General features: G+C 43.0%; 2 protein-coding genes across 4 annotated transcripts in view; both read left to right on the top strand.

Moving 5' to 3' along the window:
• Nucleotides 1-6,446: 6,446 nt before the first annotated feature.
• On the top strand, nucleotides 6,447-11,331 carry LOC147321700 (uncharacterized). Of its 3 annotated transcripts, none has more exons than XM_086305848.1 (3): nucleotides 6,447-6,501; nucleotides 7,465-7,650; nucleotides 9,076-11,331. In XM_086305848.1, the coding sequence occupies exon 3, from the start codon at nucleotides 9,111-9,113 to the stop codon at nucleotides 10,311-10,313; it is 1,203 nt and encodes a 400-aa protein (XP_086161974.1). In that variant the 5' UTR covers nucleotides 6,447-6,501; nucleotides 7,465-7,650; nucleotides 9,076-9,110; the 3' UTR covers nucleotides 10,314-11,331. The 3 variants fall into 3 exon arrangements, with proteins under 3 accessions (XP_086161974.1, XP_086161973.1, XP_086161975.1); XM_086305847.1 differs by having other exon boundaries at nucleotides 6,490-6,630; XM_086305849.1 differs by lacking the exon at nucleotides 6,447-6,501 and adding an exon at nucleotides 6,822-7,236.
• Nucleotides 6,491-17,575, top strand: part of LOC147321697 (uncharacterized) — a 79,908-nt gene continuing 68,823 nt past the window's right edge. The window contains exon 1 of the mRNA XM_086305821.1: nucleotides 6,491-6,630. The gene's annotated coding sequence lies outside the window, so the exon portion shown is untranslated. The remainder of the gene's footprint in view (nucleotides 6,631-17,575) is intronic.

Raw genomic sequence — 17,575 nt, 5'->3', positions numbered from 1 at the left:
CAAATGGGTCATCATGGCATTGCCGTATTGGTCCATTTGATCGACTTTTGTTTTTATTATTTATTTTATTTTATTTTCAGTTGTTACAGACGGGACAGACATGAGTGAGGGATAGGAAAGGGAGAAAGAAAGAGGAAGGAAAAGAAAAATAGAAGGGGAGAGGGACAGTGAGAAAGGGGAAAAAAATCTCCTGGATCACCTGCTGAGAGAAAAAGAATAGAAAACAAGCAAAAAAAACCAAAGCAACATACTAAACACAACACATTATTCTAGCATCACATTAATCTAGCTAAGTGTAAACAGCAGTAAACACTAAATATTGAATGTTGTTGTGCAGCACGCAGGACAGACAGCGCACAATGTGCTTTGACGTAGCAGCCAAGAAAGGTGTGATTTAAGTCTATGAACTGTGAACACCCATGTGCACACCTGTGTGGATCAGCGCACTTATATTCAAATGGTTTCCCCATGTAATGGTCTGCAAGAGGATGTAGAGAGCCATAGCCCTGTCCCCCAGGGCATGAAGTAGGCATGGAGGAGATCCAGGCCCCAGACATCCAGAGGCCCCAGAGTGCGAGAGCCCAAGGAGGACCACTGGAGGGCATCCGTGCCACCCTCATGGGAAGGGCTGAGGATCCCCAGACGAGGGGTCACCCAGTAGCCATCGAGCAGAAGCTAGAGGGGGCTGCACCGGCGTGCCCGCCGGCTCTGCCGGCAGCCAGCTGTGCCAGAGTGAACCGAGCCGCAGGCCCAGAGGCCGGAGGCCCGAGGGCCCCCCCGCACCCCGGAGGAAGCCTGACCGAGCAACAGGCGCCAGGCCCCGGGGTCATATGATTGTTGAAGCACCTTGAGGCGACTTTTGTTGTGATTTGGCGCTATATAAATAAAATTGAATTGAATTGAACTATATGCCTTTTTGAGCATTGCTATCTGTCAGGGAATTTCTAAGAATCTCCCAACAGTTCTTCAGCTGAGACACCTGAGTTAGAAAACACAAACACTGCAGTTGTCTTTACTCCCGAGGGCAGCCAGAGCGCTCGTACTCGCAGAGAGACGCTCACGGATTCGTGCTCTGTCACTGTCTGCGTTCTTTATTTATACAAGCTGGTTACACGTGTGTACAAAGATAACAAAGTTATTCCAAGAACTCAGAGCTGAGGTTCCCCTTTTCTGCATCTGTATGTTCTCAGAACAGAGGAAGCTGTTAGTTGCTAAATAAGTTTATCACCACTGTAGCTGCCTCCACCAGTGTGTGAATGTGAGAGTGAATGAATAGTGGCATTGTAAAGCGCTTTGGGTGCCTTGAAAAGCGCTATATAAATCCAATCCATTATTATTATTATTATTATTATTATTATTATTATTAAAAGTTGTTATATGAAAAGTCACGTAGACATGAGGTTTGCTTAACTATCCTTACAAGGGCACATTTCATAAAACTGATCACATTATGTATAATTGACTCTTAACACTATCAAATCTACATTAGTGTCCGACACCACTGTAATTGTCATCTTTATATAGTGTCTTATTTGTAAGTATCAATAGAAATCCTGCGATCTTTTCCAGATCGTATTTTTTTTTCAATGTATCAACACTAATTAAATTCCCATCTTTAATCCGCCTATCAAATGTAGGTAATCCTTCAGCAGACCAGCTTTTAAGACTTGAGTCCAAGTTATTTGGGGTAAATCTCCCTTTTGACAAGAAAGCAGAACTCTTGCAGAACCAGGCTCAGGAAGGGGAGGCCATGTGCCACAACCGGGTAGAATGAGAGAAGGAAGACAGGATAACAGACATGCTGTGGAAAAGAACAAGAGATTAATAACAAGTATGATTCAATGCAGAGAGGTCTATTAACACATAGTGAGTGAGAAAGATGACTGAGGAAGAAATACTCAATACATCATGGGAAACCCTGGCAGCCTACACCTATTGCAGCATAAATAAGGGAGGGTTCAGAGTCACCTGAACCAGCTCTAACTATATGACTTAGTAAAAGGGAAAGCTTTACTTTTGTTGTGATTTGGCGCTATATAGATAAAAATTGAATTGACTTGAATCGGTTCTTTAGTAGGTCTAGAGGGGTTAAACTGCGTCCTCACATCTGCTTCATGAATATGAAGGGCTGTAGTGGGAGAAGGTGGTTTGAAATCCTCAAGGTTGTGAAGTGAGGAGGGGGCTCCTGTGGGTGAAGTCTTTGATAGCATCGATGGCTCTGTTGTGGGGGGAGCGGGGAAGGTGGGGGGATGATGGACCAAAGTGTCTCTATTGAGGTGTGAAAGCTGCTTGATGGATCATCAAACCGACAGTAAAAGTCGTTGAGGGTGTTGGCCAACAGCAAGTCATTAGTGGGGTGGGGCTGTGTACTTCCTGAAGTGAAAATATGGCATTTAAAGATGAATGGGAAAACTCGCTCACAGCTGACTAATGAACATTTGTATGCATGCTTAAGAACTGCATTGACCCCATTTCACCCAAGGTTTAAAATTCTGCCTGCAAATGTCAGAGGTGTACTCGTCTGTGTCCATATTTTCTCCAGCATACGGGGGATTCCCATCATAATGAGTCTTTTGGTAAGAGGTGATAAAGAACCTAATCAAAATTTTCCATCCAAATTCCCTCCATCTTTGTGAGGTAGTGCATTTCCATTGTTGTTTCCATATTTGAGTCCATTCATCCTGTGTTATGCACACTCCTCCCTCCTTCTCCCATAATATCTTATTTGTAAAAAATGTATACAAAGAGGAAATGTGTTTTTTGTTGACTTCGCCACTACATGCCTTTTTGAGCGTTGCTATCAAATCTACATTAGTGTCCGACGCCACTCTCATCGTCGTCTTTAGTTCCTTATTTGCAAGTATCGGCATGAATCCTGTCTTTCCAGATTGTATTTTTGTTTCAATGTATCAACACTAATTAAATTCCCATCTTTAATCAGACTATCAAATGTAGGTAATCCTTTAGCAGACCAACTTTCAAGACGTGAGTCCAATTTAATTGGGGTAACGTCACAGACATAAGCATATCCTTTAAATAATGCCAAGTCTTGTTCTAGCTTAAATTCAAAAATATATATTGTTAATTAAATGTTAAATAAAAGCTAGAAAAGGTTGCATTTCCTGCGAAAATGCAGTGTAGTGGAATCTGATGAAAACGGCAGGAAAATCTCCCTTTTAAAAGGACAGCCGAAGCTGCACAAAACACCTACAAACTTATCTCACTACAACGTGGTGCCGAAAATATGACTCGCAGCTCCAGCACGACACAGCTGCTGACATCCAGCTAGCCACAGCTAAAAAGATATTTAGAGAAAACGTACCATTTCCTCAGGTTACACGAGTTGAGTTTTTTCACGCTGAAAAGTTGGTTTGTTTTGGCTCTCACCGAAGACACCGACACTGCAGACATAGCTGTTCCTTTGTGCTGCTTTTAAACGAAACATTCTTTGCATGTGAGGAAAATGCTGTTCATCCTCTTCAGCTCTAGCGTAGACTCTGCAATGTTTTCATGTTTCTTCTTTCCATGTATCGCTACTTTGAAACGCTTGGGCCGCTCTGCCCACCACAGCTTCAAACTGGTCATGTGACTGCATGGCCACATCTCATTGGTAAAAAAAGTTACCAGAAACTCCACTGACGTCATGTTATCTAATGTGTTAAACTAATTATTTTTTTAAAAAGTAACGAGTCGAATTTTGCAAATGTAGCGGAGTAAAAGTACCGTTTCTTCTTCACAAATGTACTCAAGTAAAAGTAAAAAGTATCGTGCAAAAAAGATACTTTAAAAGTGCATTTTTTTCAAAAACTTACTCAAGTAAATGTAATGGAGTAAATGTAACTCGCTACTACTGTTACCTGATTCGTATTTTGAGGAAAGACAACGACTGCAGAGTCCCAGTACGGTGCGCCAAAACAAGGATTTTATTGAAACGTATATGGGGGGAAGTCGAGCACGATCACTCAAACAGCATCGATCTTCCCCGAACAATAGTTGGGGTGTGATACTTATAGACATGATGACCATGGTGACATGCGTCACTACAGATGAAAAACAACATGCATGTTCCAGTAATTCTATCTCAGGAGATATTCCAAAAAGAACAGTTCCTTCCGATGTTCCTCCACCTAACAGATGCATCCTGTCATTACACTCTTACACTGGACTAATCAGAACTAAACTGTCACGTATACAGGTACACAGCCTTTGCAATCAGTTCCCTCAGGCAGACTATGTGTCTGTGTTGTGACCTTAGCGCCTGACCCCCCTCTACGTCCTCTGTTACCAGGCAAACTTCAATGCAGGAGGCTGCTGAATGCAGACAGGCAATATGCAGTAAATTATACGATAAACATGTAGGCAACCTTTCAATAGCTGAACTTTGCTCCATTGATCGGCCAGACATCGCGCTGCCCGTAGCTTCAAACCATTAATTAACTTGACCGAGCTTCAACCCTTTAATTATGCAATATGTGTATAACATGATTACAGTTGCACCTGCAATGAAAGATTATGTGCTTATGCCAACCCGTGAAATACAGACTTTAATATAACCTCACCAGTTTCAATAAATGTGTCAATGAAAGATTACAATGATAAATCATAAATGATACAACAGTAATATTGATTATGAATATAAAATAATATTTCATCTCGACATTACCCACCTCTGTCCAAGAGTGAATGTTAGAACAAGTTCAGAATCAGCAACTGACCTCACAATAGTGTCAGACTCATTGGCAGGTATTTGTTCATGGCAGGTACTGACCGTAGGTAAAGACCGCTATCCTATGACTGAGATAGAGCTGAATGTAGAGAAACATGACAAAGGGGGTGTTTAGAAGTGGTGTTGCAGTACTGCTGATTGGTAAACATTTAGATTAGTCAGTGACCAGGAAATACAAAAGATTGATATAAATGTTGAGGTTGCTGATTAAATTCTTCTACTTGTAATGCAGTCTCAGAGGTGGCAAATTGGGCGATAAGATCTTAAGATCAAGCTTTTATATTTGAGGCAATTAGCCAAAATAAAGCCCATCTTATCAAAGGAGTGTTATGAGACAGCATAACTGAGTTTAAAACTTATCTGAAAACATACTGATTTGCTGAAGCCTTTGGCACTATTTTAAGGGGTTGACTCAACTTTCTTTAAAAACATTTTTAATGAAATTATTTTATTTTGTTTATTTGTTTATTTGTTTAAATCTACCTGTATATATACAGTACTTTTTAAAGCGCTATATAAACGTTAACATAAAACCATATAAATAAAGCTGGTACGGTCAGATGGATGGAATAAACGAGGAGTATGGATGTCCAATCTTGAGGAATGGAGAGGCAAGAGCAGTAAAAAATGAGGAGAAGGCAAATGTGTTGGCAAAAACGTTTGTTAAAATCCACAGTTCAGGCAATATTAGTGAAGAAGGGTGAAGAGGAAGAGTAATGCCATCATAGAGAATAGGGCTTTACTGAAACAGATAGAAGATACGGATGATTTATTAAATCACTTTAAAAAAGAGGTTGTGGTTGTGCCCATACATGAACCAGGAAAGGATGATACAAATCCAGGAAATTACAGTCTCATAGCTTTAACATCTGAGTTGGGAGTTCGCCTTGTAATCGGAAGGTTGCCGGTTCGAGCCCCGGCTTGGACAGTCTTGGTCGTTGTGTCCTTGGGCAAGACACTTCACCCGTTGCCTACTGGTGGTGGTCAGAGGGCCCGGTGGCGCCAGTGTCCGGCAGCCTCGCCTCTGTCAGTGCTCCTCAGGGTGGCTGTGGCTACAATGTAGCTGCCATCACCAGTGTGTGAATGGGTGGATGACTGGATATGTAAAACGCTTTGGGGTCCTTAGGGACTAGTAAAGCGCTATATAAACACAGGCCATTTACCATTTATCTTTAAAATTACGGAGCGAATAATAAATGACAAATTAATGTGTTATATAGAAAATAAAGGATACATATCTAAACATCAAAGTGGTTTCAGAAGAGGGAGAAATACAATGGATAAAGAAAGGAGGGGACGATGCTTGTAATAAAATTCAAAGGAGAGCAGGAGAAATGAGGAGCACAGTTTGGAGTAGGCGCGAGGAGGTGGTCATTTCTAGAATAAGGTTTGGACATACTGGTTTGAACACAAAACTATTCATGACAGGGAAACATGATGCAGGGAAACGTGATCACTGCAGAGAAGGGTGAACTATAGAACGTGTTAGATTACACTGTCAGAAATATCAGGTGGAGAGAAGGTAACTGATCCAAAACCTCAGTAACATAAAAATTAAACTGGATCTTATTGATTTACTGCAAAAGGACTCAAGACGTGAGTGTTATCAGGCCCTATTCCACTTTTTAAAAGAGAGTAAACATTTGAGGAGGGCTTGAGGGTCGACACTCCATACCAGTTGGTGGCAGTAACGCACCATTTTATTGTTTGCAAACCGCCAATAAAACTTAAGAAGAAGAAGAAGAAGCAGCAGGGGAGGAGACGAAGAAGAAGAGGTGTGCGTACTGTGCTCTTTGCTGTGTCTTGCCACAGTTTTAAAAGTAGGGCACTTGTTGAAGAACCCGTATCAAAGTATTGTGGCGACGCCTCGTGTTTAATGTAATTGATGAACGGCGTGTTGTGAGGTGTGTATTGCAGCTGCGAAGACGAACGTTCGTTCTCCTGTTATGCTGGGCTCACACTGTGCGATTTTTGGCCCATTTTGAGCCAGTTTTTGAGTCGTGCGACCGTTTTGTCGATCGGCCCGGTTTTGGCCTTCATCGTGCGTCGTGTAGTATACGTGGGGGTAACGAGAAGCGATTAACACCTCCGAGCAGCTCCCGAACATAAATCGCTTGGTCGGGAGGGTGTCACCGCAGCTTCTCGCACTGCGCACGCGCAAACACAACAACCGTGAAAATAGTTGGATTTACATTGCTGCTCAAACACAGCTGATCATGTTTTTCATTAGCAATTTAGCAAAGTTGATGGTGGTGGTGTGTCTGTGTGAGTGAAAGGCAGAGAGGGAGAGCGAGCGACAGAATTTCTGTTATAACCTTCATTTTATGGACGCACAGTGTGAGCACTCGGGTCGCATCAGAGCATCGGGCCGTATAGTGTGAGACTCTGCATCGTGACCTACGAACTTCTAACCCCTGCGAGTCAATCGTGCAGTTCGAGCAGAAGCTGAATAATGCGACTGAAAAAATCGCACAGCGTCTGCCCAGCTTTAGGTTACAGCTGGTAGGAAGGTGCGTTCAGTGTGTCTTTGTAAATTTAAGTTTCCATGTCAAACGACATGAAACAGTTATTTCTGGATGCGCAATTGTTCGCTGAGTTTGGTAACAATGTGTTTTTGTAAACCACGTGATGATTTAAGTCATTTAATCTTTACAGAACATGTGAGCGAGGCTAAAAGAGCAATATTTTTATGTTTAGTAAACTGACGTTTCTAAATGTTACTGCTTTTATTTTATTAGTTCTGACGAGGACAGCTGAATGATGTTGTTGGTGAGCTTGGATTAAATCATCTCTAAACAAAGAACTTGTCCTCGTGGTGACTGACTTGGGGAGTGGAGGTCAGTGAGCCCATTGTCTCTGCTGGTCCGACTCCAACTACAAAGCCGGCCCGCTCGCCCCCTCCTGAGTCTGAGAGGAGATCCAGAGTAAGTCAGTTATAACTACACTGGTTGCTTAACTTCATCATTTTCTACAGGGTCTCTCTCTCTTAGCTCATTTTGGTTTGATTTCTGCCTTCTGTTTAGCCTCTCTGTTTGTCTGCCTCAGGAACTTAATGGTTTATCATTTGAGTTCAACTCTCTGTTTCCCTTCATATGAAGGTGATGTCTGTGGAGTGATCATGACTTCATTAAAAATCCTCTGTTTTCCTTTTCCACTTTTCTTTCATATTCTTTCTGACGTCTTTTCTTGTGTAAGCTGCTAACTCTTGTGATGGAGATTTCTTTATTTTATGTGTTGATCATATGTTTTGACAATATCGCTTTAGTAATATCTATAGTACATTTTGTGCGACTTTGTTCTACATATAGGAAAACATCAAATATGTTATTCCACACACAGATGGGTATTGTGAGTGAGTTGGACTGACACTCCCAGGCACCATGAGACATGAGGCAGTAGAGGTGGGAATCACCATACAACTCACGATACGATATTATTGCAATTTTTTAAAAATATTTTGCGATATTCAGATTCTGTACATAAAGGTCAACTTTATCAATATTCATTTTATCTAATAACAAAGTCTCACACTCAGTCTTTCTCTCATTTCAGTCAGTTTTATTGTTGACAAACTGGACGGTTTGTATTACAGTCTAGTCCAACTTAACTGAATGCAACCATCTGGTACAATTATAGCTATTCTGAACTATGCAATTTATGAAAACTATGCAGCCCATTCAGCAACTGAAGAATTTGAAAGTAAATTAAAACAAAATATAATTTTACATTAAATAAAGTTTTAAACTTAATTAAAATAAAACATGTCTTAAATTAAAATAAGTAAACTGTCATGTTTATTGCTGCCAAAAAAAAAGTTAAACACATTTGGACAGTGAAGGAATGTCAGGATTCTTGCTCAGAAAAAGGATCAACATGAAGTCAGATCCTGTTCCAGTCCACGAAAAAATTGTTTGTAACAAAATATCGATTTCTGCTGTCCCTGTATCGATACATTATTAGCAAACAAAATATCACGATACTACACAGTATCGATTTTTTCCCCCACCCCTATTAGGCAGATAGTGAGACTCCTCCTTATCTCCAGGGAGGAGGTGTTGAGATGAAAATATTTGAAGTGCCTCAATTCTATGCTGTATATGAACTAAAATGCCATATAACCGAATAGTGTAGTATTAAGTGGACATGGCCCTGAAAAATAAAGACATTAGACTACGTGTCCTTGGGGGGTAGAAAGCTGTAGACCAGCGGTCCCCAACCTTTTTTGCACCACGGACCGGTTTATGTCTGACAATATTTTGACGGACGGCTTTGTGAGGTAAGAGGGGGCACTTGTGGATGAGCTGAAGGTATAGACCTGATGTCACTGTTTGGGTTCTTTGTCATTACAGGAGAAAGAAGTGAAAGCAGGCCGAAACCTCAGCACATGGATGACATCAGCCAAAAACATCCAGCACCAGAAAGTAAAGATGAGCCAGCGGCGAGCCCTGTGGAAAAGACTTTTCCTGCTATGAAGCAGATCAGAAGACGCAAGCGCGCCAACAGGGAGGACAGAAGCTTGAGCTGTGATCAGTGTGGAAAGGCTTTTACTCAGAAAGGTCACTTGAAATCACATCAGCTGATCCACACCGGTGTGAAACCATTCAGCTGTGATCAATGTGGGAAGACCTTTACTCTTAGATGGAGCTTAAAATTACATCAGGTCATCCACACTGGATTTAAAGCTTTCAACTGTGATCAGTGTGAAAAGTCTTTTACTCTGAGATGCACCTTAAAAAGACATCAGCTGATCCACACCGGTGTGAAGCCATTCAGCTGTGATCAATGTGGAAAGACCTTTAGTCTAAGATGCAACTTAAAAAAACATCAGCTACTCCACACCGGTGTGAAACCATTCAGCTGTGATCAGTGTGGGATGTCTTTTACTCGAAAAGGTCACTTAAAGAGACATTATATGATCCATGTTGGAGGTAAATCATTTATCTGTGATCTGTGTGGAAAGGCTTTTATGGATAGAGATCACTTAGAGAGACATCAGGGCATCCACAGTGAAGTTAAACCTTTCACCTGTGATCAGTGTGGAAATTCTTTTACTCAGAAGAGCAACTTAAAAGCACATCAGCTCATCCACAGTGGATATAAACCGTTTGGCTGTGATCAGTGTGGAAAGGCTTTTACTCAGAAGAGCAACTTAAAAGCACATCAGCTCATCCACAGTGGATATAAACAGTTCAGCTGTGATCAGTGTGGAAAGGCTTTTACGTCTATGACTGGCTTAAACTCACATCAGCTCATCCACTCTGGAGTTAAATCATTTGTATGTGGTGACTGTGGAAAGGCTTTTACTCGTATGACTAGCTTAAAATCACATCAGCGCACCCACTCTCGAGTTAAATCATTTGTATGTGATCAGTGTGGAAAGGCTTTCATCCATTACAAAAGTCTATTGAGCCATCAAAAGACCCACAAAGTGTCCTCCTGTGCGAAAAGTGGCAGACCAATGGGACATTACCCTGACAGGGTTCATTTGAACACAGTGGGAGAAACGGGGGTTCTGAACAAAAGTTCTTCTGGATGCTGCGTCAAACTTAAAAAGCTTGAGATCAGGCTTCACAGAATTCAGCTTTAATTTCCTGAGAAAGTCAGAGCTTCACTGTCTTTGTAGATCTAGTGAAAACATGAAAGGGTGCAAAAAGAGGCACTGTGGTACTGCATGATGAAGTCAGAAGTGACAGAGAAGTATGTGAGCGTGGTTCAGGACATGTTTGTGTGGTAGCAGTGACTACCACACATACTTGGGTTGAAGGTGGGGGGAGGATTACATCAATTCTGAGCCCCTTCTTCCTTTTTCAAAGAGAGGGCAATACTCAGGAAAGGATGATGACAATAGAGCTGCAAGACAGGATGGAAAGAAAAAGAGTTTAAGAGAAGATCATGAATGTTGTGAAGCGATCGAGCCGCGATTACAAAATCTTAGCTTATGGAGTTAGTTATCCCAACACAAGTTTAGCGAGTTTAACTTCACTGGCTGTGTCCACAAACAGCATACAGAGAAAAAATTACTCCCATCATCTGATCACAAGAAAAGCAAAATGTCAGAAGAGTTCACCTTCTGGGTCAAACTGTCAGACCTGTTACTGTTTATTTGGCTGTTCATTGTGAGGTAATTATCAGTGGCAGTGCTGCGCCACTTCTGTTGTAACTCACAGGAAATGTGTTTTAAATGGGCTCTATTGTCACAAAACACGGAGTGTACAGGTAACAGAACCCCAAAAGCATACTCAGTACACCCAAGCTCAGAACTATGTACAAGTTTTATATAACTGAGGAATCTTCTAACACAGCTAAGGGAACCAAAATTATATTTAAATGTTCATTTGCTATTTCATCTAGGGTTTGAGAGTAACGAAATTTCTATTCTCTGTATGTCCTGTACATGTGGCAGAATTGACAAATAAAGTTGACTTTGACTTTGAAAAAGTAAGGCTCATGCCGCGGGGGACGAGGTAATGTGTAAAGTTTTCAGTGGTCTGTGTTTTCTTACAGGATGTGAGTGTGTTTTGCTCCATGAAGAGACAAACCTACATTCTTTTTTTTATGTTGCAATAAAAATATTTTTATTGTAAGTCATAAATGTGTGTCATTTATGATAAAACTGACTTGCTGTCCCTTTGTTCCCGTGTACCTAAGTAATTGTGGGTAATATCTTGATGCATGCTCAATCATCCAGGTAAGGAAATCCCAGAAGTTGATTCTGTTCATCTGTGCATAATGAATAATGAAGGCTGTTAATCATTAGCATGCAAAGTGTCATGACCACTGATCACTAAATCCACTATTGGAGTGTACATTGTCCGCTCCATTCATAGCTGAATGCATCACATTTACTTCTCCACATTTTGTACCAGAAGATTCACCAGCCTTTAGAAGACAGTGGTCCCGAACCAGAAATGGTAAAGTCGCTGTGTATAAGAGCAAGGATATTTTATACAGTGGCTTGCAAAAGTATTCGGCCCCCTTGAACTTTTCCACATCTTGTCACATTACAGCCACAAACATGAATCAATTTGATTGGAATCCCCCTTCCCCCGCCACACACACATAAAACATATTAACATAAAAGTGTTGTCGGAACCATACTGAATTTCCCCAAAAACACACACACACACATATGAAGAGAGAGAGAGTATACATAGTATGCAAACGGCTACCAAACAGCCATCATAATTCGTCATACAATGAGAACAGGACAAATCAACAACTGACACTGACTAATTAATATTAAAATCTGTAACATAACATATTGTTTTGAGTTTAGTCTGTTACTGTTACTATTTTTACCATTTCTTCTTGGAGCAACTGTAACCCACATTATTTCCTTAGGGATTAATAAAGTATTCTGACTCTGATTGTTTCAGGATGAGCTGCCATTATCCAATCACACATCTGCTTACCTGTAGCTCGTTTCTCCTCCTCTTCTTTTGAATGAATGAATGAATGAATGCTTTATTGGCCATATGCAGGTTGCCCCACAGAGGAATAGGACCCCCCCCCCCCCCCCCCCCCCCCCCGACTTACACACACAACAACAAGACAACACAAGGGAATACAGTCGGAGACCGGCAGCGTTGAGAGAATAACACTGAAAAAATTACACAACATTGGGAAAAGTACAAGAGGAAAAAAAGAGACCTCTTCACACGCTGGGCAACCTATGGGAGGACAGCATGAGAACAGGAAACAAAAAAACTCCTCTGCACAGAGAGCACATTAATGTCCACATCACAACATCAGAGCACATGACAAGCCACAGGGGATGGATAGGGGGGTGGGGGGTGATTCGAAGGAACACAGCAGTCGTCCTACACCATGCTATCATTTCAGCGCGGCACGCAGACCCGCTGCCTTCCCCCGCAGGAACAAGCATCGAAGGCGTTTGGAAGGGAGGGGGATGAGTGCGTGCTTATCAGTGTAAGTGTGTCCAGAGTTCAGCTGAGACAGTGTCCTTCGCTGTATCAGGCTAAGTAAACAGTCCTCCAGCCGATCCTGGTGTCCTTCATGGGATGGGAAGAATAGTCATCACACAGTCGTTATCAGGGAGTTGTTGTGGTGGGCTCCAGCCTTGGGCCTAGCAGCTGGCGCCGTGGTGTCCAAATGTTGAATATTGTTGATTTCTCCTTTATGCGAGCAGCGAATTTAGCACTCTGACACTGGGGCCTCGATTTCCCGTTGGAGCGCTGCGAGCCTCCCCATGATGGTGTGTGATTCTTACTCTGAATCTGAATAAGTACGCGGGACCACTGTGTGCGGTAAGACCATCTCTTTACCTCCTGTATTACCATCTACCGGCATGCATTGCCAGTGCGTAACACGTAATTACACAATCAAACAGTGAACACATACTGCCCATACAACAAATGTACCAGAGACAATTATGAATACACCACATCTCCCCTTTTAAACAAAAACAGAATATTCCTTTTCTCAGGACAGAACTTCTCTTTTTCAAAGCCATACAAGAACATCTGGCAAACAATCTGCATTACATTTTTAACCTTTTGTTTTTGTTTTCTTGTTCTTTTCTTTTCTTAACAACTCTTTTTAGCTTTATTTTACTGTGCTCTACAAAACCCTTATAACACAGTTACATAACAACAACCTTTTTTTTTTTTCTTACAGATCTAACTTTTTAGGTTTAACTATTGGCCTCCCTGACTTGGTTCTGACCACATCAGTGTTAACAGGTGTAGCAGGGATCACACTGGGTGTTTGAGGCTTCTGCAACACAGGCACATTAGCAGGTTCATGCACAGGTGAACTTAAAGGAATCAAATGCACACGATTACGCCTCACAGTCCCTTGTGGTAACTCCACTGTGTATGATCGGGGTGTAGAGTGATTTTGGATAACAGTGCCTGTAGTTTTGACATCAGTCACCCAAACTTGCTCTCCTGGGGACAGGCTGCATAAAGGTTTTGCGCGGTGGCGCCTGTTGAAGTTTGCCATGTCCATCATCCTCTTCTCCCTTTCCTTTCGAGCGAGCAGTGCGTTGTCCGGCAGTGTGGGCTCCAGCTGCGATGGAAGCATCGGCAGTGTGGTTCGCAGACGTCTGCCCATTAAAAGCTCTGCAGGGCTGTATCCGGACTGCAGTGGTGTAGCTCTATAGGCAAGAAGAGCTAGATAAGGATCAGCTGCTTTTTTCAGAAGATTTTTTACAGTCTGCACAGCACGTTCTGCTTCTCCATTACTTTGCGGAAACTTGGGACTGCTTGTGATGTGTTTGAAGCCGTATGCTGCTGCAAAGTCTGTAAAGATTTGACCTGAATACTGTGGCCCATTATCAGACATGAGGACCTCTGGGATGCCGTGACGGGCAAAGAAAGATTTCAGGTGAGTAATGACATCGTTTGATTTTGTCCTGTTTAACAAAGCAATCTCAACAAATCTAGAGTGATAGTCAACAGCGAGAAGGTAAGTTTTCCCTCCCAGCTCGAAAAGATCTGTGCCCACTCTCTGCCATGGGCGGGCAGGGTATTCTGTTGGCATGAGTGGCTCACTGTTATTGTGTCTTTCTTGAATACACGTTTTGCACTTGAGCACCATCTCAGAGATTTGTTGACTCAGCCCGGGCCACCACACTGTTTGGCGTGCACGAGCTTTACATTTTACAACACCTTGATGTCCTTCGTGTAGTTTTTCCAGCACCTCGTTTCTCATTGCTGAAGGAATGACAAGCCATGTGTCTTTTAACAAAAGGCCGTCTTCAACAGTGAGCGTGGCTCGGTCAGGCCAGTAATTTCGCAGTAGAGGCTCTTGTTTTGCATGTTCTGGCCAGCCTTCGGTGCACATGTCCATGACGCGAGCACACACACTGTCGCTTTTCAGTTGTTCCTTCAGTGTTTGCATATATGATGAACTGACAGGCATGTTTGCTACAATACTGTCGACATATATGTCTGTGCTTTCCATTAGCTCTTTGTCTGACAGGTTCATTGGTTTTTTCAGAGGTGAGCGGGACAAAGTATCTGCTGTCCAGAGCGATTTCCCTGGGGCGTACTGCACAGTGTACGAGTAACGCATGAGTCTCATTCTGAATCGCTGGATCCTGGGTGGCAAGAGATCCAGAGCTTGTCCTCCCAGTAAGGAAACGAGAGGTTTGTGGTCCGTTTCAAGACAAAAATGTTTACCAATCAGGAAATCACGAAAACGCTCACACGCCCATGTAGATGCCAGTGCCTCTTTTTCCACTTGTGCGTATCGTTGTTCTGTAGGAGAAAGGGACCTCGATGCATACGCCACTGGTCGCCATCCTTCTTCCCACAGCTGCAAAAGAACACCTCCGAGACCATAGGATGAAGCATCTGCTGATACTTTAATGTCTCTGTTGGGGTCATACATTGCGAGCACTGGGGGTGAGGTCAGGGCATCTCGTAATGTTTTGAAAGCTCTCACTTGGTCAGTTCCCCAATACCATGCGTTCTTTTTGGAAAGAAGATCTCGCAGGGCTTTGTCTTTTTCAGCTAAATGGGGGATGAACTTGCCCACTTGATTCACCATGCCCAGAAAACTGCGCAACTCTGACACATTAGTTGGCTCTGTCATTTCTGTAATTGCCTCCGTTTTCTTCGGGTCAGGACTGATTCCTGTATCCGCTATGATGTGACCCAAGAAAGCAACCTTGCTCTGGGAGAGCTCGCATTTTTCAACATTCAGCGTTATGCCTGCTTTTTCCAGTCTTTGCAGTGTAGCATGGAGACGGGAATCGTGCTCCTGATGGTTACGTCCCCACACCAACACATCGTCAATGTGACACACCACTCCTTCGAGACCCTCGATGACCTCCGCCATCATGCGCTGAAAGTGTTCGGGCGCTGAGTTGATCCCAAACGGTAGGCGGTTAAAGTGGAACCGCCCAAAGGGTGTGATGAAGGTGGTGAGTTTGGCAGACTCATCGGACAGGGGAATCTGCCAGAAGCCCATGTTGGCATCCAGTTTGCTAAACACTTTGGCTCCTGCGAGCATTCCGAGACTTTGTTCAACCGATGGCAGCACATATTTTTCCCTGCACACATACTCATTTAGTCCGGTAAAGTCTACGCAAAGTCTTAGCCTAGGGCTGTTTTTCTTTGGAACAACAACCATGCCGGCACACCAATCCGTTGGTTCCTCAACTCGGGTAATGACACCAAGCTCTTCTATTCGTTGGAGTTCCTCTTTTACCCTTCCCATCAGAGGCAGAGGAAGCCTTCGCGGAGTTTTGAGTGAGTATGGCACAGCATTCGGTTTGAGTTTAATGTGATAGGCCCGCTGCACTTTCCCTAGACCATTGCAAAGTTTAGGGTAAGTAGTCTTCAGAGTGTCCATTGAAACCGCGTCAACTCGCACCAGCAGGCCAAGAGCTGTAATGGCGGGCAGGCCTAGCAGTGGAGTGCTCAGGTTTCTTACAACATAGACCTTCTCTGTTGTCTGTTTCGCTCCGTAGTTGAGCTGTAGCTTTGTAAAACCTGCAACGTCCAGTGGTGTTTTTCCAGGGCCTAACAAAGGTTTTTCTGGCTGCTGGAGGACTGGTCTGTGTTCGTTAGCAAAAATCTTTGATAAGTCCGAGTCAGCTATTACAGTCACATCTGCTCCAGTATCCAGTTTGAAAGTGATTTTTGCATCTTTCACTTGTATGTTGGCTGTCCACGCCTGGCCGTCACTGGAAACTGAGCCTAGGAAGAAACCTTGCTCCTCTTCCTCCTCAATACTTTGCACTGTCTTGCTTTGTCTGCAGACTCGCTGGTAGTGACCTTTTTTTCCACATAAATGACATTTTGCATCATTTGCTGGGCACTCAGGTTTCGGATGTGGAGAGCCTCCGCACTTGTAGCATTTGTTACTTTGTCTCTTGCTATATTGCTGTTGTGTTTTGACAGTTTTATTTTTGAACATGTTGAACTTTGTTTTGTCGTGCTTTTGTATCACTCTGTCAACTGTTTTCGCATTTACATGCATTACATTTGTTTCACTTCTCAAAGCTGACTGTTGCTTTTTGATTTCTTCTGACTGCCTGGCCATATTTATAGCTTTATCCAAGTCCAAGTCTTTTTCCATCTGCATGCGCTCAGACAGCCTCGTGTCGGCCAAGCCCACTACTATTCTGTCTCTTATCAGCTCATCGTGGAGCGGTCCGTAGTTACAGTGCTCTGCTAATGCATGCAAGGCAGTCACGAATGCATCAACAGTCTCATTCGGCTCTTGTTTGCGCATATTAAAACGTGCGCGCTCATAAACAACATTTTTCCTCACAATGAAAAAGTTGTGGAAGCTATCTCTCACTTTAGCATAGTCCCGTTGGTCTACATCACTTAACTTTAGTCCTCTCAGGACGTCATCCGCTTCGTCTCCCATACAATATATGAGAGTGTTCACTTGATTTTCCTCCGAGCTCGCAGACAGATTACTTGCCTGACGGAATCTCTCGAAGCGACGGACCCATCTTGTCCATTCGTGTGGTTTGGAAAAATCAAAGGGCTCCGGTGGTTGGATGCTAAACGTAGCGCTGGGAGTGCTAGCCGCGGTGCTAACTCCTGCCCTCGGACGATCGTCTACGTCGTCATTCGGCATTTTGTTTCCACCTTCCCCTTCTCCTCACACTCGGCAGATGTATGGAGTCTTACGAGTCACACAGCACTTCTGACACCATGTGTGATTCTTACTCTGAATCTGAATAAGTACGCGGGACCACTGTGTGCGGTAAGACCATCTCTTTTACTTCCTGTATTACCATCTACCGGCATGCATTGCCAGTGCGTAACACGTAATTACACAATCAAACAGTGAACACATACTGCCCATACAACAAATGTACCAGAGACAATTATGAATACACCACAGATGGTATCAAGCTTC

Source organism: Aulonocara sp. 'chitande type north' Nkhata Bay, linkage group LG9, assembly GCF_057382095.1.
Source record: "Aulonocara sp. 'chitande type north' Nkhata Bay isolate Kocher_YH1m ecotype deep benthic linkage group LG9, A_spYH_male_GT1.1, whole genome shotgun sequence".
Classification (NCBI taxonomy): domain Eukaryota; kingdom Metazoa; phylum Chordata; class Actinopteri; order Cichliformes; family Cichlidae; genus Aulonocara; species Aulonocara sp. 'chitande type north' Nkhata Bay.
This window is presented reverse-complemented; position numbering and strand designations above follow the sequence as displayed.